The sequence below is a fragment of the Diabrotica virgifera genome, chromosome 2 (genome assembly GCF_917563875.1).
Source record: "Diabrotica virgifera virgifera chromosome 2, PGI_DIABVI_V3a".
NCBI classification, from domain to species: Eukaryota; Metazoa; Arthropoda; class Insecta; order Coleoptera; family Chrysomelidae; genus Diabrotica; species Diabrotica virgifera.
This window is the reverse complement of record NC_065444.1, coordinates 249,516,661-249,543,722: the sequence shown is the minus strand read 5'-3', so window position 1 is coordinate 249,543,722 and position 27,062 is coordinate 249,516,661. Positions and strand designations below refer to the sequence as shown.

Sequence of the window (27,062 nt, the reverse complement as noted above, 5' to 3'; positions counted from 1 at the left end):
TTAGGGATATCTAAATCGTTGGTTGTACCATTACGACATAACATCATAATGCCACTAATAACATATTATAACGGACTTAAAAGGAAATATTGTGTACTTACCTATTCCTTCAGCACCGATTTGACCAATCAAATTATTTGTCAAAACCAGCTTTCTCAACAACTGATGATTCATCAGAAACTTTGCGATACACAGAGCACCTTGATCACCAATTTTGCAGTTCGACAAATCTAGCTCTACTATAGTTTTGTTTTTAATAAGATTTTGCATGAGGGCTTGGCAATGCTTGTCTTCAATGTTGCTTCTGTGGATTCGCAGAATTTTTAAGTTCTTCAAATCAAGAATGGCTTTACCAAGACGTTGACAGTCCAATATTGTTACTTTAAACATGTTCCAATTGAAGTCTTCCTTAACATCGTTCATACCTTGAATAATGAAGAGAGAGTACGTTTATAGCTTTATAGCTAGAGTACGTTTATAGCTTAACATTGGAAATGAACTTACTTTGAATGATGATAGGTACAAGATAATTTACTGGAATTTACAAGTAGTCTAGTAAAATAAAATTACACTACATGTAAATCAAAATGTAAATTCGTACAGGTTGAAACAAATTTTATATCAAATTTTAGGTGGGTACAAAAGATATTTTCAAGAAAGTATCCAAATCATATAAGGGGATCATTATTTAAATAATTAAAAAGGGGTCATTTTTGCAAAAAAGTTACTTCTTTAACTGCTGAGGTTATTCAGTTACTAATGAAGGTCTATAGGATTGTTTTCTGCAAAGCTGAAGGGTAAATCTTTCACACAAGATTTACTAAATTAAATTTGACCCCCTATTTATTTAAATAATTATACATAAAACTTTAAAAACAAATTTGCAAAAAATTATATTTAGCGTTTTAAATAAGCACTATAAAATATATTATTTTACAAGAAAATTTGCTCTATGTTATCAGTATTAAATAAAAAAAAATTGGTCGAAAAATATTTAATATTTTTTGAGATATTGAATTTGTTTATTAAATATTTCTCTATTTTCAAATGCAAAAACGCGGTTGTTGCCAAAGAAATATTCACCCGTATTAAATCTTATTATTTTTATTCTTATGTATATTTTCTATAAATGTATTGATAAATTCAAATTTTAATTAAACTTCCCCCTAAAATGGCATTTGAAAATTATTCAAATTTGTTTATAATTTGTTTTTTTAATAACGTCGCAAGGCATAAATATTTTGACATGCCGTTTCGATAATTCGGTTGCTGGGAATTTTTCAATAATTATCAAAAATTTTTCTTCTTTTTTCCTCTTCTTTTTTTTTTCTTGGAGTTATATTACTACGGGCCAATTTATGGTTAAGTTTCATTAAGAATGTCAAATCTCTAAGTTTTAGATTCTAGACCTAAAAATATTAAGATTGGTCTAAAATCACTTAAATAAAATGTGGCTACTACTGAGTTACAGGGTGTTTTATTTAGAAATTTAACAATTATTTTTACCAAGTACTTTCAAACTATTTGACGTATCCTTATCATACTTGGCAGAAAGTGTGGGTACTATACAGTCTACTAAATTGTGATAAATAAAAGTTTCTAGCTACTGCCAGAGGCGTACGACAGGGAATAGTTAATGATTGACCCTTCCCAAATTCTACGCCACTGAGGGGATTACCATTTTAGCAAAATTTTTCGATTCTCTAATACTTTATATGTAAATAATATACTCTTTACTGGTAACGATTAGGTCATTAGTTTTCGAGATATTGGACGTTAAAAATAAAACAGCATAGTTATTTTCATTCATTCATTCATTCATTTTAAACTTCCAATATCTCTCAAACTGATGACTTTATCGATACCAATAAAGCTACTTACATACAAAGTATCGGAGAATCGAAAAATTACGCTAAAATAGTAATTCACTCAGTGGCGTAGAATTTGGTAAAGGTCAATAATTCACTATCCCCTGTCGTACGCCTCTGGCACTAGCTAGAAACGTTTATTAATCACAATTTAGTAGGGTGTATAATAGCCACACTTTCTGCCAAGTATGATAAGGATACGTCAAATAGTTTTAAAGTAGTTGGTAAAAATAATTTTTAAATTTTAACTCAGTAAGTAGCCACATTTTATTTAAGAGATTTTAGTTAAATCTTAATATTTTTAGGTATAGAATCTACAACTCAGAGATTCGACATTCTTAATAAAATTTTACATTAAAAGGGCCCGTAGTAATATAACTCCAAGAAAAAAAAGAAGCAGAAAAAACGACAAAAAAATTTTGTTAATTAGTAAAAAATTCTCAGGAACCCAATTATCCAAACGGCATTTCAAAATACTCAATCCCCGCGACGTTATTAAAAAAAACAAATTATAAACAACTTTGAATAGTTTTCAAATGCCATTTTAGGGGGCAGTTTAATTGAAATTTGAATTTATCAATACATTTATCGAAAATATACATAAAAATAAAAATAATGGGATCTTAAGCAGGTGAATATTTCTTTGGCAACAACCACGTTTTTGCAATTGAAAATATAGTAACATTTAAAAAACAAATTCAATATCTCAAAAAATATTAAATATTTTTCGACCAATTTATTTTTAATTAATACTGGTAACATAGCGCAACTTACACCGTAAAATAAGATATTTTATAGTGCTTATTTAAAACGCTAAAAATATTTTTTTGCAAATTTGTTTTTAACAAAAAATTATTTTGTCGAATTTAATTTAATAAGTCTTATGTGAAAGATTTACCCTTCAACTTTGCAGAAAAAAATCTCATAGACCTTCATTAGTAAGTGAATTACCTCAGCAGTTAAAAAAGTATATTTTTTGCAAAAATGACCACTTTTTAATTATTTAAACAATGATCCCCTTGTATGATTTGGATACTTTCTTGAAAATATCTTTTGTACCCACCTAAAATTTGATATAAAATTTGTTTTAACCTGTACGAATTTACATTTTGACTTTTTTTATTTTATTAAGCTAAAGACGTACAATTTATAGTGTGTGTGCCAATAACAATGTGCAATGTTTAAAACAGTTACGTATGAACTTAAAAATAAAATTATTATTGAAAAATGCCCCATAATATGCTTGTTTAACCAGGCACTCTCTCGAATCGTAGTGTGAGATGGGTGTGCAGAAATATAGAAAGACAATATATGACAATGTGCTTGCTCAACAAAATCAAATGTTCTTTACTGAGAATCAAGCAAGAAGCCAAAATGAGCAGATGGTATACAGGAAAACGCGTCTGGGTACAAGAAAAAAAATACAAATATAATATATGATCATACAACAAATGAAAATCCAAATAGACTACTACAAAAGAGAATAGTGGCAAAAAAACAACAGCAAAATGAATGATATAGAATATCGCATAGACGAGGATGAATTACAAAAAGAAAAATGTAAGCAAGGGTCTCCCTAAAGGAAGTATATCCACACCTCCACCCAGTGCCGGATCTAGGAACCGCGAAACCCCGCGGCGCGGGGGGGCCCCGGCCGGGGCTCCCCCATGATTTTTCTATGATTCTGAAAAATCGATTTTATTTCTCATGTATTAAATATTTTATACTAATAGTAGACTCCCGATAGTCCCGATTATCCACGAGCGGATTAACCACGTTGCGGATCAACCACGATCGTCAAAAATAAAAATTAAATCACATAAATACTGTAACACGTAATCAAACACGAACAAACGAGTAAACAACGAAGCGGCGATGTGCTTGTAGTGCGCAGACTGTAGCGGCGTTTTCAATACGTCGTATGCTTGTGCTTGTCGCAGATGAATGATGAGTCACGACCGGTCGACCTTGGACCATGCAGCGCTCTATTGTTTTGAGTTCAGTTCAGGACTTATATTTCATTTACTTCTGCATTTGTTTTGAAAAAGTGTTACCTTCTTACCATACATCTGGGATCATTACATCCATTACATCTTCTTACCATTACCTTCTGTGCTGGTTATACATCTTTGGGAGGCTTTACTCACAAGGTCAAATGAGAGGAGACCGAGATCAGAGATTTAGACTTAATTTATTTTCAGACTTAAATCTAACAATCAGACCAGTCACGAGAAAATTTAGAATATAGTAACATAAAAAAAACTAAAACTATTGATCCCTTTACAGTTATTTTATCATCCATAATCCCGTCGGGCTGAGGGTCCGGGGGTGGGTAGTTATGTTATATGGTTCACGGTTCACACGCCCCCCTCTCCTTCATACCAGGGACCCCTGTGGTAAGTCCGTATAGGGGGCCCCAAAGGACTTCTTGCAGGGGGCCCCAGAATTTGTAGATCCGGCCCTGCCTCCACCAACAGAAAAATAAACCAGAAGAACGAGGAAGACGAAAAGCATCAAATACAAAGTTTACTGTAATAAAACAATTAAAATAATTGAAATAAAACAATAAACAATATTTTAAATCTAAGACTTTTCCTCAAAAGAAACTGCTTTCTGGTTACATCCTGAATCTCCGGCTTTAACAATTTATAAGCACGGAGACGACGGATATAGAAGAAGAGCAGAAAGGACAACGGTCACGTATCTGCTCTCTTTTCGTCTAGGAAAAGAGCCAAAAGGCAGTTGCCGAAATTTTTGAAATCACCTTATTTTAAGCTAAATAATTTTGCAAGTACCATCAATATAACATATTTTCTGTTTTCATAAAAAATATACTATAATGTTAGTTACTTTGTTCGGGTACAATGAATAGATTTGTAATCGCGTTATATTGCCAGTAGGCAGTATAACGCGATTACAAACGCGTTATATTTCGTATAAATAGGCAGTATAAAGCGATTACAAACCTACAGTGTAACCGAACAATGTAAAAGACAATTTGTTGATATTATCAAAAGAGTTCTATTGTTAATTGTAATTTTATTTTACCATTTCAATTTTATTAGCTTGAAATCTATTGAGACACAAAGTGAAATGTAGTTTAACATACACTCTATACAGGGTGTAACAAAAATACAGGTCATAAATTAAATCACATATTCTGGGACTAAAAATAGTTCGATTGAACCTAACTTACCTTAGTACAAATATGCACACAAAAAAAGTTACAGCCCTTTGAAGTTACACGATAAAAATCGATTTTTTCCGATATATCGAGAACTAGTAGAGATTTTTTAATAAAAATGGACACGTGGAATTCTTATAGCAGGAACATTTTAAAAATAAATTATAGTTAAATTTGTGCACCCCATAAAAATTTTATGGGGGTTTTGTTCCCTTAAACCTCCCCAAACTTTTTTGTACGTTCCAATTAAATTATTATTGTGGTACCCTTAGTTAAACACAATGTTTTTAAAACTTTTTTGCCTCTTAATATTTTTTCGATAAACCAGTTTTAATCGAGATGCGGCTTCTTTTTTAATATGTTTAAATAAAAATTATATGGGGGTTCTGTGCCTTTAAACCCCCCAAATGTTTGTGTACGTTCCAATTAAACTATTATTGCGGTACCATTAATTAAACAGGATGTTTTTAAAAATTTTTTGCCTCTTAGTATTTTTCCGACGAGGCACCTTTTATCGAGATGTGGCTTCTTTTCTAATATGGTTCAAAATATACCTCAAACTGTAATTTATAAAAAAATTTCATATTATTACCAGGTCTCTACAATCGTACGTAACTGTATACAAATATGTGGTGGATTTGACAAATATTCAAAATATCTCGATAAAAACTAGCTTTTCGAAAAAGTACTAAGAGGCAAAAAAGTTTAAAAAACATTGTGTTTAACTAATGGTACCACAACAATAATTTAATTGGAACGTACAAAAAAGTTTGGGGGGGTTTAAGAGAGCAAAACCCCATAAAATTTTTATGGGGTGCACAAATTTAACTATAATTTATTTTTAAAATGTTCCTGCCATAAGAATTCCACGTGTCCATTTTCATTAAAAAATCTCTAATAGTTTTCGATATATCGGAAAAAATCGATTTTTATCTTGTAACTTCAAAGGGCTATAACTTTTTTTGTATGCTCATTTGGACTAAGGTAAGTTAGGTTCAATCGAACTATTTTTGGTTCCAGAATATGTGATTTAATTTATGACCTGTATTTTTGTTACACCCTGTATAATACCATTTATTACATTTTGAAGCTTTAATCACTATGGTTAGAAGTGTTCTTAAATTCATCATGATGTGTGTGCAAACATCTGGGTAGGTTGAAGACAACATGTGATATTTATTATATAATTAAAATGCCTCTTATTTCTTTAACACTGGTGATCCCCTCGAGTTTTCTTTTAAACGTAGTCCTCACGGATTGGAGAGGGAAAAAATGAACAAAAATATCATCTGAAAAGTTTTACGAACTGGATTGCTTCGTTGTGAAGGTCTTGGTGACCCCCGCTTAGCCCGGGCCCCCCTTTCAATGGCATTTTAGGTTTTATTACGCCAAAATAACTAATTTCCTAAGTAATAATTTAAATTTTTATCCAATTTTTTTAAATTTTTATGTTAAGGTAATTATAGAACTATGGAATTCAATGAAAGACATCGGTATCGATGGAAAACTCATACAAGCAACTAGAATGTTGTATGAGACCACTAACACCAGAATCAAAAACGGCAAAAATTTCACTGAGGCATTTAATACTTCAAAAGGCCTCCGACAAGGATGTTGTCTATCTCCCACTCTCTTTAAAATATACCTTGACCAATCCTTACAGAGGTGGACAAAAGCAGTAAAACCGATGGGACTGAAAGTGGGAGATGACTCCCTATTTACATTATACTTTGCGGACGACCAAGTTGTAATAGCCCAAGATCAAGATGACTTAAGCTATATGATACGGAAGCTAAATGAGCATTACCAACAGGCAGGATTAGTAATAAATATGGATAAGTCAGAATACTTCATAGTGGGAAACGAAGACATTGAAAACCTACCATTGGAACAAGGACATATTGTTGGTGTGAAACAATGCAAATATTTGGGAGCTATATTTAACAAACGAGGAAATAGTGAAGATGAAATACAACACAGGATCAATAAAGGTAGAAGCATCACTAGATCCCTCAATTCAATTTTATGGGACAAAGATATCAGGAAGGAAACAAAGAAAAGAATATATGAAAGTATAATGAAGAGCGCTACAATCTACGGTGCAGAAGTTTGGGACATAAGTGCAAGAAATAAAAAGAAGCTACTTAGTACAGAAATGGACTTCTTGAGGAGAAGTTGTCAGGTTTCCAGATTAGAACATGTAAGAAATGAAACAATTAGAGAACGTATGAAGGTGGAAAAAACTATAATGGACGATATTGAAAAGAGACAGCTGACATGGTTCGGGCACGTTAAAAGAATGAATGAGACTCGCTGGCCGAGAAAAATATTAGAGTGGGTCCCACAGGAGAGAAGAAGAAGGGGACGACCACGGAGAAGCTGGAGGGACAATATTCAGGACGCAATGGATTCGAGGCAATTAGATGAAGATACGTGTTACGATAGAAAAAATTGGAAGCTGGGTATGGAGAGGCGGCGACAGCCGTAGAAATCCATTATATATATATATGTTAAGGTTTCGGGGGCCCCAGCTTAGCTCAGGCCTCAGGGGCCCCTATTCTGTTCCAACAGCATTTTAGTCGAAAAGACTAGTTTCCCCAGTGGAAAATTAAAACTTTACGTTGAAGTCTACGGTGCTCCAGTAAGGTCCTTTTAAAATTATGTTATTTAAAAATATTCCGTTGGGATCGGCTTTAAAATACATATTTTTATTTTCCTCGTTAAAATCTATGGGTCAGATTTTCTATTTATATCTCACCGGGGCAGTGCCCGCGGGGCCCCTTTAACCGGGGGCCCCGAGGCATTGCCCCGGTTGCCCCAATAATAGTTACGGCCTTGCTCAGAAGTGTATTTTAACAATGATAAAACTTTAAAAGACTGAACATAATTGATCTGATTTCATACAATCCGGTTCGTATTATCGTCTAGAGACTTTTATACAGGGTGTCCCGAAAATATTGGTCATAAATTATACCACAGAATCTGGGGTCAAAAATAGGTTGATTGAACCTCACTTACCTATATACAATAGTGCACACAAAAAAAGTTACAGCCCTTTGAAGTTACAAAATGAAAATCGGCTTTTTCAATAAATCGAAAACTCTTAGAGAGTTTTGATTGAAAATGGACATGTGGTATTCTTATAGCAGGAACATCTTAAAGAAAAACAACAGTGAAATTTGTACACCCCATAAAAATTGTATGGGGTTTTGTTCCCTTAAACCCCCCAAACTTTTGTGTACGTTCCAATTAAATCATTATTGTGATACCATTAGTTAAACACAATATTTTTAAAATTTTTTTACCTCCTAGTATTTTTTCGATAAGTCAGTTTTTATCGAGATGCGACTTCTTTTTTAATATATTTACATACAAATTTTATGGGGGTTTCGTTTTTTTGAACCCCCCAAATGTTTGTGTACGTTGCAGTTAAACTATTATTGCGCTACCCATTAGTTAAACACAGTGTTTTTAAAACTGTTTTGCCTCTAGTATTTTCTCGACTAGGCACCTTTGATCGAGATGTGGCTTCTTGTTTAAATGGTTCAAAATTTGCCTAAAAATGTAAATTATAAATAAATTTTTATATTATTACCAGGTCTCTATATTCGAATGTGTCCGCCGAATAATGTTGTAAGCGCCACTTCACTCGTTTTTAAGAAATCGAAAAAGAAGTTTTAAAATTATAACAATGGCAAACTTAAACACTTTAAGAGTTAGTAATAAAGTTTGTAAATACAAATTAAAAACTGTATTACTCACCCTTAAAATGTATAAACTCACAATTATCACAATTTTAAAACTTTTTCTTAGACTTCTCAAAAACGAACAATGTGGCGCTTACAACGTTATTCGGTGGGCCCATTGAATCGTACTTAACCATATACAAATATGTGGTGGATTTGACAAATATGTACTCAAAATATCTCGATAAAAACTGGCTTTTCGAGAAAGTACTAGGAGGCAAAAAAGTTTTAGAAACATTGTGTTTAACTAATAGTACGACAATAATAACTTAATAGGAACATACACAAAAGTTTAGGGGGATTTAAGGGAACAAAACCCCCATAAAATTTTTATGGGGTGCACAAATTTCACTATAATTTTTTTAAGATGTTCCTGTCATAAGAATGCCACATGTCCATTTTCAATAAAAAATCTCTAATAGTTTTCGATATATTGGAAAAATTGATTTTAATTTTGTAACTTCAAAGGGCTGTAACTTTGGTTATGGTATAATTTTTTATGACCAATCTCTTCGGGACACCCTGTATATTGGGACTTTTAGGTGATAATTAAAAACGACTCCTTGCCATAATAAATAAATCAATAAAAGCGTTAATAATAAATACGCCCTCTTGAAGCAAACACGTGGATAAGTCTCTTATTTTAGTTCTAGAGTCTTTGAAATACATACACGCTCTACTAAATCCCTTTCAATAAAATAAATCCGCTAATAACAATTAGGGCCGTAAATAATCTCTTAATTACAGCAGTAATATGTGTAACTGACGAATTTTAATTACTTTTACCTGACAAATAATAAAATCCGCCAACAGTCGATTTAATTACATTCAAAAGACTGCGCTACAAGGTAATGTTCGACTTCTACAAGATTTTCGCCCGAATCAGAGAAACAAATTGAAATTTTATGGAATTCTATTCGGCATCCGTCGTCACAGATGACACGGAGATTGATTTTCAGTTGTATAAGTAAAAGGAGGGCACGAGAAGATTTAACATTAATTTTCTGCTGTAGGTTGTCAAACATTATTACTCATATCAAAATAGTATATTAAGGGCCGGTTGTTCGAACGCTAATCAAAAATGATCATTATCAAATATTTAATTACTTTCACAACTGTCAATGTCAACTTTGATTGGGTTGCTGAAAACAATTTTATTGATTACAATTATGAAATTAATTAATCAATTATGTTAATAATTGTTATGTTAATTGATTAACTAATCTCATAATTATAATAAATTATGTTTTCAGTAACCCAACCAAAGTTGACATTGACAGTTGTGACAGTAATTAAATATTTGATAGTGATCAGTGTTGATTAGCGTTCGAACAACCGGCCCTAAGTATGGAGAACGGTAAGGGTTTTATACCGATCGAAGACAATTGTTTGTCCAATTATTGTCTGAGATCGGTTACCCGGTTCGACATGCTTATAACGTTTTTTGCACGATTGATACCATTATAAATTATAAAATTAAACATTTTCGTCATATTGACTAGTTTCATTCATTTTATCAAGATAGATACTTTGGTTGTTAGGTAGTAACTAGGGTGCATAACAACAATGGAGAATTGAGTTTTTATTTAGTTGTCAATAATTTTAAGTACAATTTTGATTATTATAAATTAAAATATGAGCGAAAGTGAATTTGAAGAAATTGAACGGGCTTGGGAAGAAGGGTGTTCCGCAATTATTCTAATACTAGTAATACTACTAATGTATGCGATTCTGCAGGAGTTTCTGTTAGAAGTGAAACCACAGCCCAAACAAGTGGGATTTCATTAAATAATTTAACAAATTGTACCATAAGTTTCAATATTAATAAATAATTCGTTAGTTTTCTTTATTTTTTCAAAAAATAAATTAAATTTAAGAGATTTTTTAACTCGACGGTAAGTGAATTACTTACCGTCGAGTTGGAGTACTTACCGTCGAGTTGGATTACTTACCGTCGAGTTGCTAGTAAATGTCACCTACTGACGTAAAATCTGTCACGGTAAACAGTCAAAAATGATCAATCGTGCAAAAAAACATTTTCGGACATTTGTGACTATATGTTATAAACAGAGAATTTAATACCATTAACCAATAATTAATGGTGTTTTAAAAATTCACATGATTGGTGACAGGCACACATCACCAACCTCTACTCGTCCACTGCTAGACATAGCCCTCCATCGGCTCTTTCCATCTGTGTCTGCCTTATGCGGCTTGCATCCAGTTACTGATAACACGCTTCAAGTTGTCAGTTCATCTGGTTAGTCAGCGTCCTTTGTTCCATAGTACTTCTTGTCTTGGTCCCTACTCAAGAATACATTTTATCCATCGGTTGTCTGATACTCTGGCGACGTATTCTGCTTCTGCCCAATTCCATATTAGAGACGCGATTTTTTAAAATCATCTGTTCTTTTTGTTCTACAGCGTATTTCTTCGTTTACCCCGTGTGGGATGCGGGCCGCCCAAGTAGAATTCACCCACAGTATCTCCTGTCTTGATCGTAAAAGGCGACTAATAGGAGCAACATTCCGCTGTCCTCTTCTTGAAATCCTGTCGACACCTAACCCTCAACGACCAAACCCCGATACCCACCTCCAACTCACCCCGCGTGAGATTGGAGTCCTTTTGTCCGTGGGTGAATGGCAATGGCAAGGGCCGTCTGGGCGTGGGGAAAGCGGGGAATGTATATGTCGCGCAACCTATCAAACTACGTTCAGAACGTCCAAACCAGACACGCACTCCTATAATAGACACGCACTCGCACGAAGGAAATGTTGTTGCCACCTCAAGGACCACTACCCCCTGAGGCTACAGTCGGCAGCCCCGGCACCAGACTCGGATGCGGAAGACCAATAACCTACCCATCTTAAATTTTATATTATTACTGAAACTTTGGTAGAAACAAACTGGACGGATCAAATGTTGACGACTTTGGCATCACCGAAAACACGGACACGATTTGGTTGCTGGAATGTTAAAACTCTGTATGAGATTTATAAACTGGCTCAAGCAGTAAAAAAATTAAACAGATATAAATTAAGCTTTGTTGGTCTATCGGAAGTAAGATGGTTCAATGGTGAACACCACACCCAAACAGAAGAACTTCTATTATATAGTGGTAAAGAAAATGGAAGTCACGAGAGCGGAGTGGATATTCTACTCAGTAAACAAGCCAAAAAAGCCTCATTTCATGAAAACCCATTAATGACAGAATTATTACTGCCAGATTTTATACAAGATATCGTAAGATAACAGTTATTTAGTGCTATGCTCCTACGAACACATCTCTCCACGAAGATAAAGACATTTTCTACGAACAGCTAGAACAAACGACCCAACAAGTAAACAAAGGCGATATCCTAATAGTGATGGGCGATTTGAACGCTAAAGTTGGAGAAGACAATATTAATTTAGAAACCGTAATGGGCAAACATGGCCTGGAAGTGATGAATGAGAATGGAGAGCGCTTTACAAATTTTTGCTCCAATCATCGTTTAGTCATTGGTGGAACCTTCCCACATAAAAATATTCACAAGGTAACATGGACTGCACCTGGTCATACAAGAGAAAATCAAATAGACCACATCGCCATATCAAAAAGATGGAGATCATCTCTTGATGTACGAAATAAAAGAGGAGCAGACATCGCAAGTGACCACCATCTGTTAATTGGTACTATTAAAATCAAGATGGCAAAAACAAAGTCACAAGAAACACCAGCAGACCCACATATAATCTAAACAAATTAAAAACGCTCCCAGGAAAACACATGTTTAGGGAGGAGCTTCAAGTAAAAACAAGAGAACGTGAAGTAAATAGCTGGGAAGATTTGGCAAACATTCTGACAGAAATAGCTGAAGACAAACTGTGTAAAAAAGAGAAAGATAGAAAGGAATGGATATCAGATGAAACTTGGAATCTTATCGAGGAAAGAAAACAACAAAAAAAAGATATCTTGCAAGCAAGAACTGTAGAAGAAAGAACGAACCGACAACAAGAATATGAAATACTAAATAAAGCAGTTCAAAGGAATGGAAGAAGAGACAAAAGAAGGTGGGCTGAAGAACTGACAAAACAAGCAGAAACAGCTGCACAACACAACAGGACTAGAGAGCTGTACCAAATTACTAGACGATTAACAAAAAATGGGCCCAACTGTTCGAACATTGTAAGATCCAAGACAGGTGAATTACTCACTACAACGGATGACCAAGTAGAGAGATGGAAAGAGCACTTTCAGGACATGCCAGACCGCCCAGAGATAACGCAGATGAAATTGTTGAACACCCGCAGAATATAGGCTTGCATATATCTTGCAAGTCCCCTTCCAAAACGGAGATAATAACAGCTATCAAATCTCTGAGAAATAACGGGTCCCCGGGAATCGATAACATTGCTGCCGAACTACTTAAAACTGACCCGCATCTAACCGCTGAACTTTTGCTCCCCATAATCCGAGAGGTGTGGGAAACAAACCGCATTCCAGCGGGCTGGAAAAGGGTAACATTAATAAACTTCCAAAAAAGGGCAACCTCACACTGTGCAAAAATTGGAGAGGAATAATCTTGCTTACCGTCATAAATAAAATTTTTACGAGCATCATACATAGAAGATTAACAAACAAGGTTGAATTTCGAGCAAATCAAGCAGGTTTTAGACCAGAATCTTCCTGCATAGATCACATTAATACTGTGAGGGTAATAATGGAACAATCGGTTGAATGGAACACACCTCCAGTGGCGTCTTAAGCGGGGGTGCAAGGGGTGCACGGCACCCGGGCGGCAGGTTATAGGGGGCGGCAGCTGGATCATAACGAATGACAAGTTCCATGTTTACATACGCATATGCACAAACGCTTTTTTACTAAGATGTACCTACCTACACTTAATATGCTGTATATTATATAGCCTACTTTAAAGTGTACGCCACTGTCTCGGCGTGAACAAATCTGAAAGTTTTTAGAAAATACTCAATTTAGGAAGCTTCTTAGAACTGAATCAACAGGGGGGCGTCTGTGAATCTTAAATGTGTTCGAGCGGAAGTTGTTACCAAAAAAAGGTCAATCCTTCTCGGTAAACCTTTGAAAAATGGTAAAAAATCTTTTGTATTAAATATCTATTTACGTAGAATAGATGACGTTGATATATTTTCTCTCTACGAAAATTAGGAACCCTTTAGATGGGAGGAGACATTTTAACAATTAAAGAAATAGGAGTCCCATTGGTTTAATGGGGAAAGGACCGCCTTTCAAAGTTTATAAAAATCGGTTTTCTTAAAAAATTTTTAGTTTCTATCTGAAATTTGAATTTAAACCAGTGACTTCTTGAGTTCCTGCTTTACGTTATTTTAACTTTACTTGATTAAATAGTACAGTGTCGTGAGTTTTGAAAAACCGCAGAAGTGCCCATAGAGATACAGCATCGTCAAACTCAAGGTAAGAATGTTATTAAAGTTACTACCTATTAAACGAGGACTGTAAAACAATTCTTTTTGTACATTAATGAAACTCACGTCTGGCTAGAGGGTTGTAGTATTTTTATTTATTTTTTTAAATTATTGCAGATGGCTGATGGAAGACAAAAACTTTCTGGTTTCCAATATCGGAAACGGAAACTGGAAAAAGAAGAAAAAGTGAAAAAATGCACGAGTTCTATAAGCAAGTTTCTTCAGAAAGTTCAACCAGGACCATCAACAAGTTCAGATATGAATCCAGTTTTCGAAAAAACTGTTGAAGATACAATGATGGGTGTTACTGAAACTTCTACTGATACTCCGATGGAAGAAATTTCAGCAACGTCAGCATCGGAAGCAACATTAACACCGACCGCAGCAGCCTCGGTAACAACTACTGCATTTTTTGATCATATCAGTAATAATTCGAGTTCAGTAATGAATACGAATATCATCGATTCATTGACAGATCCTGCCCTTTGGCCACAAAGTATTTCAGATAATGTCAAGCTCTCACTACTTGAAATAGGTCCGGTACAAATAAAAAATTTTACATTTCCATTAGATGATTCTAATCGATCATTTTCAACTACGTATTTTCTTAAGAAACTAGGAAATAATGAAACGGTTATACGGGACTGGCTCGTTTATTCTAAATCTAGTGATTCTGTGTTTTGTTTTTACTGTAAACTATTTAGCAGTGCAATAAATGCTTTTAATGATGAAATAGGTTACAAAGATTGGCGTCATTTATCGAGAAATATAGAACGACATGAAAAAAGTGTAGCACATTTTCAAAGTGTGAGACAATATGTTGATTTAAAACAAAATATAATGAAAGGAAGAACTGTAGATTCGATTAATCAGGCCCAAATGGACCGTGAAAAAAAAAGGTGGATGGCAGTTATTGAAAGAATTATATACATTATTCAGTTTTTGGCTAGACAAAATTTGGCTTTTAGAGGGCATACAGAAAAGATATTTCAAAATGATAATGGAAACTTTTTAAAACTAATAGAAAGTGTTTCAAAATTTGACAATGTTTTAGCAGAGCACATTAATCGCATTGAAAAAGCTGAACACCGCAATATGCCTCATTATCTTGGTCATAACATTCAAAATGAACTGATAACTGTAATAGGAGAAAATATCAAAAACACCATTGTTAACACACTGAAACATTGTAAATATTATTCTATAATTTTAGATTGTACACCTGAAATAAGTCATGAAGAGCAAATTACAATAATTTTTAGATTTGTTTATCTTAACCCCTTAACAAAAAATGTTGAGATAAGAGAGCATTTTCTTGGATTTTGCTCTGTTACTGACACAACTGGACAAGGATTAATGACGTTTTTATTGAATTTTTTGGAAGGCTTAAATATTGATATTAATGACATGCGCGGCCAAGGCTACGACAATGGTGCCAATATGAAAGGCAAAAAAATTGGCTTACAAAAAAAAATTTGGATATAAATCCTAGAGCATTTTATGTACCATGTGCAGCGCATAGTCTTAATTTAGTTGTAAATGATGCTGCAAAATGTTCTTTGGAAGTTACAAATTTCTTTGCCATTGTCCAAGAATTATATGTATTTTTTTCGGCATCAACATCGCGCTGGCAAGTCTTAAAAAAAGAACTGCCTACTTTAACTCTAAAATCACTTTCCGATACACGATGGGAAAGCCGCATTGATGCTGTGAAAGCCCTTCGTTTTAATTTAGAAAAAATTTATGATGCTTTGTTCTTTATTTATAGTGATTCAAATAAAGATAACGACACAAAAAATTTGGCATATTCTTTGATTTCAAAAATAAAGTCGTACAAATTTGTTTGTTCCTTGGTAACTTGGTATAATATTTTATTAAAAATTAATACTGTAAGCAAAATTATGCAGAAATCTACTGTGATACTTCCAGAGGCTGCTAAAATGTTAGAAGAAGTAAAAAAATATTTAACTGAATGTCGTACAGACTTAGCTTATAAAGAAATGCTTAATGAATCAAAAATTATTGCTGAAGAATTAGACTGCGAAATTAGTTTTCCAGCAGTTGGCACTGTACGACCTAGAAAACGAAGACCTATGTTTAATTATGAAGGAAGAGATGACGCTATACAAAATCCAGAGTTACACTTTAAAGTAAATTTTTACTTTTTTTTATTAGACACTGCCATAACTAAATTAGATGAAAGGTTCGAATTGTTAAGTGATCACAACAACTGTTTTTCGTTTTTACACAACCTTGATGCTTTTAAAAATTTAAATTCAAATGATAAATTAAAGTATTGCGCGGATTTGCAAAATAAATTGACAGATTTTCAAACTAAGCATTCTGATATAAATGCAGTCGATTTGCTGAATGAAATTGAAATTTTACCGACCTATTTAAAATCTACCTCCTCTGCAATTGATGTTTTAGGATATTTATTTAAAAATAACTTGATTAGCACATTTCCAAATTTGTCGATTGCTTTACGTATTTATTTAACATTACCGGTTACTGTTGCTGAGGGTGAAAGATCATTTTCCAAATTAAAGATTATAAAAAACTATTTAAGGTCTAGTATGACACAAGAAAGGCTTTCAAATCTAGCTATAATAAGCATTGAAAATGATGTTGACATAGATATTAATGACATTATAAAAGAATTTGCTATCCGAAAATCTAGAAAAATTGATTTTAGCTTTTGAAAAATATGGTCAAACATTAAATAATACCTACCTATTTCAAGATGTCTATTATTATCATAAGTATGTATTCGGATATAGGTATAAGTACGTAATTTTTTATAATTTGTTTTTACATCTGGTACATAATATGTATATACATATGTGACTTACTTTTCATTTAATTAAATATATATCTGATGTTATTAAATGGTGATATAACTAAATAAATAAAATTGTTTGGTTTATTTTAAGAATAGTTCTCTACCTATCTAGCTTCCCTTATGTCGTTCACCTTCTTCACGGTATATAGGAAATAAGTCTTATTTTCTAGGCTGTAACCTCCTTCAACTTATCGCCCAGAAGGGGCGGCACACAAGAGTTTGCACCCCGGCGGCAGGTGAGCTAGAGCCGCCCCTGCACACCTCTATACATGGTTTTTGTTGATTTTGAACGTGCCTTTGACAGTCTATCTCATGCTGCTATATGAAAAATTTTAGAGCTAAGAAACATTCCTTATAAAATAATTTCCATTATAAAGTCACTGTACACTGAGGCGACGTGCAGCGTGACACACAATGGGATCAACAGTGACGAATTTGACGTACTTACTGGAGTCACACAGGGATGTGTGCTTTCTCCGTTTCTGTTTAACATAGCTCTAGACTACGTTCTCTTCAAACTAGACTTCGACACAAAAGGGATACAATGGACGTTAACCACACGCCTAAGTGATCTAGAATACGCCGACGATATCTGCCTGTTAGGACAAAGGTTCCAGGATGTGGCCGACCAATTGGAAACACTATCCATCGAGGCCAATAAAATAGGTTAAAAATCAATATTAGAAATCCATGAGAATAAACGCAAGGAACAACACGCTGTTTAATATCGACAACATGCAGATTGAAAATGTGGAAAACTTCACGTACCTTGGAAGTGTCATAACAGAAAGCGGAGGTACAGAAAACGATATTCGTGTGAGGATACGGAAAGCTCAACAAGCATTCAGCATGCTTAACCCTGTTTGGAGGTCTGGTGAATATATATTCAAGGACAAAGATCCGAATTTTTTCCTTTTACTGGGTCCCCCATTCCTTCACATTGCCTCTTCTAATGTTTAAGGGTCTCTTCTTAAAACATTTTAAAAAGCCTTGGCGATATGGAGCAACGTCTTTGTTGTCTTAAAGCTGTTGGAAATTTTCGTTCCCATCTTTGCTCTTACTAATTTACTTCTATGTTTTTAACTGTTGTTAGTTGGGGTATACCTAAATTCTTCATAACGTTTCAAACCTTGGTTCTTGCTTCTTGCACACTGGATTTCCCTTTTTTGACATTTGATTTTAGAATTTGGTCGATATAGGATAGTCCTGCAGTAAACCTTGCTGGACCTGGGAAAATAAAAATCGACCGGGATGTATCCAGATATTATATCTTCAACACATCTAACCGAGTATGTCAAGGCTGCAGCTGCTGCTATCACCAGAGAAGAGAAGAAGACGTATTCTAGGTAAAAATAATGAAATATTATAAAACATTTATCAATACTTATGGATATTAATTTAAATTGTTTTAATCATTTACATTAAATTAAAAATACTTTGTCAGTTTTAATTAGATAGCAGCATTACTTTACCAAACACTATATCAAACTCTTCGACAAGCGGCAGCTTAGGTGTTATAAAAATAAAATTAATGTGATCAATAGGCCACACATCTGGAATATCTTCTTTGTCAGCCGTTAAGGGAGGTTTCCAAAGCTGTAACTGGGTGACAAAAATTCTTTTTACGTAAGGAGCGCATAGCTCTAAAATGTCCGCCATATCTTCTTCATCTGCGTATTGGGGTTCTGCATTCTCTATAAGCCTCTGGACTTCTCGCTCGATATAGAGGTGCTTCCAAGTCCATGGGTATGGTTTGCGCCGAGTGATTATGCCAAAGTGGTCGTCGTATCGACGTTTCCAGTAATATTCGTCCTTAAACAAATGAATAATGGTCAAAATAGCAAGAACTATAATAAATATGAGCTACGTTGAGGTAGTTACTATAAAGCAATTAAGTTGTAACGATCCAAAAAAACTTTCAATTTTTATTTAATGCTATCTATCGATGATATAAATAGCTATCATCTCTGTATTTTCCTTTTATCCAATTCTATTTCTGAGATAGTAAGAAACATCCAAAGGACCACACTCACATTCCTTCCTATTCTGAACGACAAAGCCTTTGTTTATTTTAGTGTTAACAACCTGTGTGTTACAAAGAAACTAAAAATTTGACCCTGTTCTAAAGTTCTCTGCATAAATATATTCAATAAGGTAAGTCGAACGATATTGGGTGATAGTTTTTCGTGCCAGATGTATCACCCTTCTAAAGGGTGTCCCAAAAGTAGTGGAACGGTCGAATATTTCGCGAACTAAACATCGGATCGAAAAACTGAAAAATACGTGTTCAATCATTTTCAAAAATATATCCAATGACACCAAACACCAACCCCCACTACACCCCCTGGAGGTGGGGTGGGGGGTAACTTTAAAATCTCAAATAGAAACCCCTAGTTTTTCTTGCAGATTTGGATTAGTTACGTAAAAGTAAGCAACTTTTATTCAAGACATTTTTTCGAACTGTGGATAGATGGCGCTATAATTGGGAAACACGATTTATCCTGATACCATAGGTAAACTATAGAAACGGTCTAATATCTCGAGAAATACACTTCCAAATGAGAAACCAAAAAAAAAGGTTTTTAATAATTTTCGAAAACCTATCGAATAACACTAAACATGACCCTCCAACCCACCCTCTGGAGGTGGGGTGGGGGGGGGGGTAACTTTAAAATCTTAAATAGCAACTCCCACTTTTTATTACAGATTCGGATTCGTCATGAAAAATTAAGCAATATTTATTCGAAACATTTTTTAGAATTGTTGATAGATGGCGCTTTAATTGGAAAAATACGATTTATTAGCGCCATCTATCAGCAATTTTAAAAAATGTTTCGAATAAATGTTGCTTAATTTTTCATGACGAATTCGAATCTGCAATAAAAAGTGGGGGTTGCTATTTAAGATTTTAAATTTACCCCCCACCCCGTCTCCATGGGGTGGGTTGGAGGGTCATTTTTGGTGTTTATCGATAGGTTTTCGAAAAATATTAAAAACCTGTGTTTTGGTTTCTCATTTGGAAGTGTATTTCTCGAGATATTAGACCGTTTCTATAATTTACCTATGGTATCAGGAAAAATCGTGTTTCCCAATTATAGCGCCATCTATCCACAGTTCGAAAAAATGTCTTGAATAAAAGTTGCTTACTTTTACGTAACGAATCCAAATCTGCAAGAAAAACTAGGGGTTTCCATTTGAGATTTTAAAGTTACCCCCCACCCCACCTCCAGGGGGTGTAGTGGGGGTTGGTGTTTGGTGTCATTGGATAAATTTTTGAAAATGATTGAACACGATTTTTCACTTTTTCGATCCGATGTTTAGTTCGCGAAATATTCGACCGTTCCACTACTTTTGGGACACCCTATATACAGGGTGTTGGTAAATAAGTATGAAAAATTTTAAGAGCTAATTCTACATGAAAAATTAATACCAGTTTGCTCTATAAACATATGTCCGCAAATGCTTAGTTTCGGAGATACGGGGTGTTGAAATTTTTATTTCAAACTGCCAATTTATTTATTGCTATAACCAGTTGAGCTATGAAAATGAAATTTGGTGAGTTTTAGGAGGTAGTTATTACAAATTTTTTGACATACAATTTAGAATTTTGTATTCATCATTGGCGTGACATTTATTTCTTTTATAATGTTAGCGTCTGGGTATGATTCCTCGAGTTCTTTGTTAGTGCTTATCCTATATTTTCCTACTGATTCATGAAGCACAGGGCCAAATATCTTCCTTAGGATTTTTTCTCCCAAACACGTAGTCCCTCTTCATTTGCCTCCATTTGTTTTGATTTTATAAGGTTTGAGAGGCATACAGACATCTGTTGCTGGCTTGTATCCTATTGTTTACTTCCAGGGCCGTCTTAACCATACACGGCGCCGGGGTTCTAGACTCATTTTTGCGCCCCCTTTTGTCAGAAGATTATATTGGTTATAGGTACGCTAAAATTAAAACTAATTATGTTTGCTTTCTTTATTTATTTTTTATATTAAAAAACATGGTTTCAGTATTCAAAAATGATCAATCTTATAACACCATTACCATACATTTTAAAGTATATCAAAGTCAACTTTTCTAGCTTTTAAGTTGGCAAAAGTTTTTTTTTTGCTTCGGCTAGCAAAACGGTAAAACCGATATCTAGTTTTACTTGCTTCTATATACTTATTAAAGCCAGGTTTGTTAATCTGTCTAGGTCCATTATTGAGCGCAGATAATTTTTGATCAATTTAAGTTTAGAAAAAGTCCTTTCTCCTTCAGCTATTTTTACTGAAAGTGTTAAATATATCCTTAGACATGTAGAAAGATTTGAGAAAACGGAGAGTAAATTATTAGAATATATTATATAACTTAAACTATCGAGTGGATTTGTATCTATATTTATAAAAAATATTGGTAACAATTCCATGAGCTGTTTTTTTTTGTAAATTTAAACACTGTGTTTTTTTTTAAGTTTCCTTCGGAGTTTCTCTAACTCAATATACCTATCTACTTTCCAAGAAAGAAAAACTATAGTTATGTTCCCTCAACATTTCAAATCTTCCACTTAATTTTGCAATGGCAATGTCCAATAAATAAAAATATAAGTTAACTTCCCCCGATAGGGGCTTCACGACCTTGACGTTGGTTCGGGGGCAAGCTGACTGTTCAGATAGGGCCGTAGTCTGGCGCAGGAAGTGGATCAAGTATGTGTGTACGAATGCATGGGATCTCCCTAATAAGGAGCTCTCCGATGAAAGAAGGCACCCCCTATAAACGGGCAAGGCCTAATGCATGGTAAGTATGAAAGGATGTGAAACAACCTCGCTAGACCGGTTCCTGTCACGACTTAGCTCTCTGGAGTATCTGGGAATCTTTCCTAGGTACTCGAGAGACTAGGAATGTATGAACTGCTTCAGCGACCAAGAAGTATGAACTGCTTCAGCGACCAAGAAGTAGCCCGCCCTAAGTTAACCCACCCATGTCTGGTTGTACCACTCCCCTGGCGTAAATTTAAGTAGAAGACCCTCTGGTCTTCACTGCCACATCTCCATTCTGCGGCACTGTTCACATCGCCAATATATAGTCAACCGACCCGATATTATCTACCAGCTGTATCTATCCTACACTCCGAGTACAACCAGAAAATGCTATCCCTCCTTCATCCTTTTTCCCACTAAACCTACACCCCAACACACAAGGTAAAGGTGTAATTGTACCGTGCCCAGGCCTGCATGGCAGTTGTGTGTCTAAATTGAACTGTCTCAAACGGTCGACTGGGGGAACCAGGCCACACCCCCTTTCATTTAAGGCCTTGCACCGGCACAGGGAGCGCTGCTGGTATGGACAGTTTATTTCTCCCATACTCGTGGGATCAATATGGAACCATGCAAAAATTTAAAATATTTAACCCTAGGGGTCTCGCAGGAGAACCCAACAAATAATCAAACTTCCACTGAGACTGTTCGGCAGAATCTGGAAGAAAATAATCCCATCACATCGGGTAATAAAAATACTGAGGACGCAATGCGGACTCCTTCAAAAGATGCTGAGGATGAGGTTTCTCGGCCAAAAATATCTGGGGCACAGAGAAGAAAGCTTCGGAAAATGAGAGAACAGGGAATTGACACTTCTAAGGTCAAATTACCTCCTAGACCTCAAAATAAAACTCCTGGAAATGCCGAAATCACACAAGCTGTCAAGCGGACTGTGTCTGATAGAAGCACTCCTGAGGAGAAATTAACAAAAAAGAGCAGAACTGCTGCTGCCTCTTTCAAAAAGCTCAGCAGCAACTACAAAGCAGCTCTTACGGTAATAAAGACGGCAATAATTCCCAAAGAATACCCAGACATATCTGTAACGGAAAAAGACGTTGGGGCAATAAAAGAGGCCCTAATTAAACTTATCGATGAGGTTCCTTGCGCACCTCGTTACGAAGGTAATCGGCTCATGGATGGATACTATGGGTTGATATGTGCTGACGAGGAGTCCTTTAAGGTCACAAAGGATTTCTTGGAAGAAAATACGGAGTGGAAGGTCGTTAAGGCTGAGGAACTCCCAAAAAAACGAAGCGTGTACTGATGTACCTTCCAGAGACTAAAAATGAGGATCTGAAAGTGCCACTGGCACGAATTGAAAAACAAAATCCTGAACTAAGGACCAGTCGTTGGGCAATTCTGAGTTCCAAACCAGCAACTGACGGAGGACTGCATGTGAGTCTCCGAATTGATAAGGAGTCAGAGGCACAGCTCGAAAGGCTTCAATGGAAGCCTTATTACCTTCTACAGCGAGCAAGTATTATACCGTTGGAAGAGGGTAAAGCAAGACAGGCTGGGAACATTGGGGAACCAAAACCTGCAACGATTACTTCCGAACTGCAGGAGGCCGAAGGGGAATCTATGCAGGTGGAAGAAATTACAAGAGGGCCTGTTAGAGACCCCAAAAATGAATAAACTGCAAAATTAAGATCATACAGATCAATTTGCAGCACAAAAAAACAGCTTCGGCACTTTTGTGCCAAAAAGTAGCTGAGAAAAACATTGATATGGTGCTTATTCAAGAACCGTGGATAAATGAAGGTAAGATACGGGGATTAAATGTTAAGGGATGGGAACTAATTTTGGGAGTACCTGACAATAAAATCAGAACTTGTATATTTTGTAGATCTGACCTTAACCTGGTACCAGTTATGGAGCTCTGTACGGGAGACATGACAGCTGCCAGACTTAAACTGAATTGCAATGGGTTGGTTACAGAGTTGATTGTTGCGTCTCTTTACCTTCCTATTGACAGTAAAGAACAACTTCCAGGGACTAACCTAGGGAACCTTCTAGAATACACCAATGATAAGCATACAGAACTTATCATTGGAGTCGACTCCAACGCCCACCACATCATTTGGGGAAGCAGAGATACAAACAATAGAGGTAAGTTACTTTTTGAGTACCTTTGCACTACTGAACTTGATCTTCTGAACAGGGGTAATAAGCCCACCTTCAGGACATCAAGAGCAGAATCACTAATCGACCTAAGCCTATGCTCTATGGGGATTGGGAACATAATATCTGACTGGCATGTGTCGGATGCGTTATCCTTATCGGATCATGCATACATATGCTTTGAGATAAACTCAGTCAAACCGGAACCAAGGTTCTATAGAGACCCTAAGGTGACCGATTGGGAATCCTTTAAGAGGGATCTTGGAACAAGGGTACGGAATTATCCTAAAAGGCCAAAAAACAATGTTGAGGTTGAGATGGCAGTAGACTGGTTGCAGCATGCAATAGTCGTCTCATATGAGGAAAACTGCCCGTTAAAAGAAAGTCACCCTCCCAGGCAAGTAACTTGGTGGAATAAGGAGCTGTCTGATCTCAAAAGAGAAACAAGACGGCTCTTCAATAGGGCGAAGAAATCAGGTGATTGGGAAGCATATAAGGCTAAACTGAAAACCTATAATAAGAAAATCCGATCCGCTAAGGAAAGATCCTGGAGAGAATTCTGTGAAAACATTGAAAGTGTACCTGAAAGCGCCAGGGTTAACAGAATCCTCAAAAGAGATAACATTAACAAACCCAAGTCAATGAAATTGCCCAATGGGAAGTATACGGACACAGAGAAGGAGGCTGTAGAGCATCTTTTAAGTGTTCACTTTCCAGGGTCGACGCAATTGACTGCTAATAACAATCTTCAAGCAAACAATAGCTCAACCAAAAGGGACTGGCTGACCTCTGACGAGATCTTTGGTTCTCACAAGGTCAGATGGGCTATTGAAACTTTTGAACCTTATAAAACTGCTGGACCGGATGGTATATTTCCTAAGCTTCTCCAGGAGGGTCTGGAAATAATCATGGGTCCCCTGATCACAATATTTAGAGCTAGCCATGCTCTGGGATACATTCCCAAAGCTTGGAGAAGGGCAAGGGTGGCGTTTATTCCCAAACCAGGAAAAACAGATTACACCTTAGCAAAATCCTACAGGCCTATAAGTCTGACCTCATTCATGTTAAAAACCATGGAAAAAATCTTGAACGAACACATCAGGAAAAACAATTTAAATGAAAATCCACTGCACCAACGGCAATGGGCGTATCAGGCAGGGAAATCAGGTGAAGCCGCCCTGCACAATCTAGTGTCGGAACTCGAAAGGAGTCTGCATCAGAAAGAAGTCGCCCTTGCTGCATTTTTAGATATAGAAGGTGCATTTGATAATACCTCAATCGAGTCTATACAAAGCGCACTGGTGAGGAAGAAAATCAACAACACAACATGCAAGTGGATTATTCAGATGCTTCAGAGCAGAATAATATCCACAGATACGCATGAAGATACCATAAATCTGAGGGCAACTAAGGGATGCCCTCAAGGCGGTGTATTGTCACCGTCATTATGGAACATAGTTGTCGATGATCTGATTCATGGGCTAAGCGCCCAAGGAATCTGGGTCCAGGGTTTCGCAGATGATATCGTGATAGTAACTAGGGGAAAATTTCCCAGCACTGTTGCGTATCAGATGCGATATGCCCTTCACTACATAGAGAACTGGTGTCTGAAAGAGAACCTCTCCGTGAACCCTTCTAAAACTAAACTGGTAGCCTTTACAAATAAGAGGAAGCTTACTGGACTGAGTGAGCTGAAATTATTTGGAGAGGTACTGGAAAGAACCAATGAGGTTAAGTATCTAGGGGTAACCCTAGATTCGAAACTCAATTGGAATACTCATATTACCAATATAACCAATAGGGCTAAGCGACTCTTCTGGAACTGCAGAGGAGTTGTAGGTAAAACCTGGGGATTGAAACCAGAGGTGATATGTTGGTTGTACACACCAGTGATACGACCGACAGTTACTTATGGGTCAGTACTCTGGTGGAGAAAGACGGCTTTGCAATCTTGTGTGACCACTCTCACCACCCTACAAAGACAAGCGCTTCTAAATATAACAGGAGCCTTGAATAGTACAGGAACGGCTTCATTAGAGGCTATCACAGGTCTCCCTCCGCTGGAATTGTATATTTCGGCGGTAGCCTTTATGACCATCCTGAGGCTCAAAGCAAACAATACTTGGAGGCCAAATTATGTATTGAATAGCCACACAAACATTACTGGGACTATACTTGAGGAATAGATCTTTATGATGAACTTAGATATGATGACACCAGAACTAATCTTCACTGAGAAGATTAACACAATTATACCATCTAGAGAACAAAAAGTCCCAAACATTAATGGAGACTTAATATGGTTCACTGATGGATCTAAAACTGCCCATGGTACTGGATCAGGAGTCTTTGGGCAAACATGTAACTATAATAAATCTTACAGCCTAGGTCAACATACAACGGTGTTCCAGGCTGAAGTTTTTGCTTTGGTGGCCTGCATTGATGAAATAATTGATGAGGACCCTAAAGCTAAGAGAATCAACATTTACACAGATAGCCAACCGGCTATTCTGGCTGTAAAGAACCCTCTCACCAAATCAAAACTGGTGAGAAACTGCAAAGATCTCCTCAATAACCTGGCAAAAGACAACAAAGTGTCTTTAATATGGGTGCCGGGTCATGAAGGGGTGCATGGGAACGAACGAGCAGATATGTTAGCGAAACAAGGCTCGAGAAAAACTTTTGAAGGCCCAGAAACTTTCTGTGGCATCACTAAAGATGCTATGAAAAACGAGGTTCAGAAATGGCTGATAAAGAATCATCAAAATAAATGGAGAACAACTCAAGGGCAAATCCAGACTAAAAAAATAATCAAGAATATTGATAAAAAACTCTCGAACAGTTTGATGAACCTCAATAAAAGAGAGATCAAAACGGTCACTGAAATGGTGACTGGACATTGTCGTTTAAGAAATCACCTATACAAACTAGGTAAGGTGAATGAACCATGGTGCAGAAAGTGCGAAATGGAAGAAGAAACTGCCATACACATACTATGGTATTGCAGTGTGCTAGGTGATGTAAGGCAGAACTTCACTGGTCAAATTAGGTTTGAAC

General features: G+C 35.9%; 1 protein-coding gene across 2 annotated transcripts in view; it reads right to left on the bottom strand.

Annotated features, from left to right (window-relative positions):
• The window catches only part of LOC114326519 (dynein regulatory complex subunit 5), a 74,388-nt gene that overhangs the window by 9,211 nt on the left and 38,115 nt on the right, over nt 1–27,062 (bottom strand). For both annotated transcript variants that reach the window (XM_028274912.2, XM_028274914.2), the window contains exons 3-4: nt 18,558–18,897; nt 102–425 (exon numbers count right to left, since the gene is read on the bottom strand). In XM_028274912.2, coding sequence (XP_028130713.2) covers nt 102–425; nt 18,558–18,897 — 664 coding nt within the window. The remainder of the gene's footprint in view (nt 1–101; nt 426–18,557; nt 18,898–27,062) is intronic.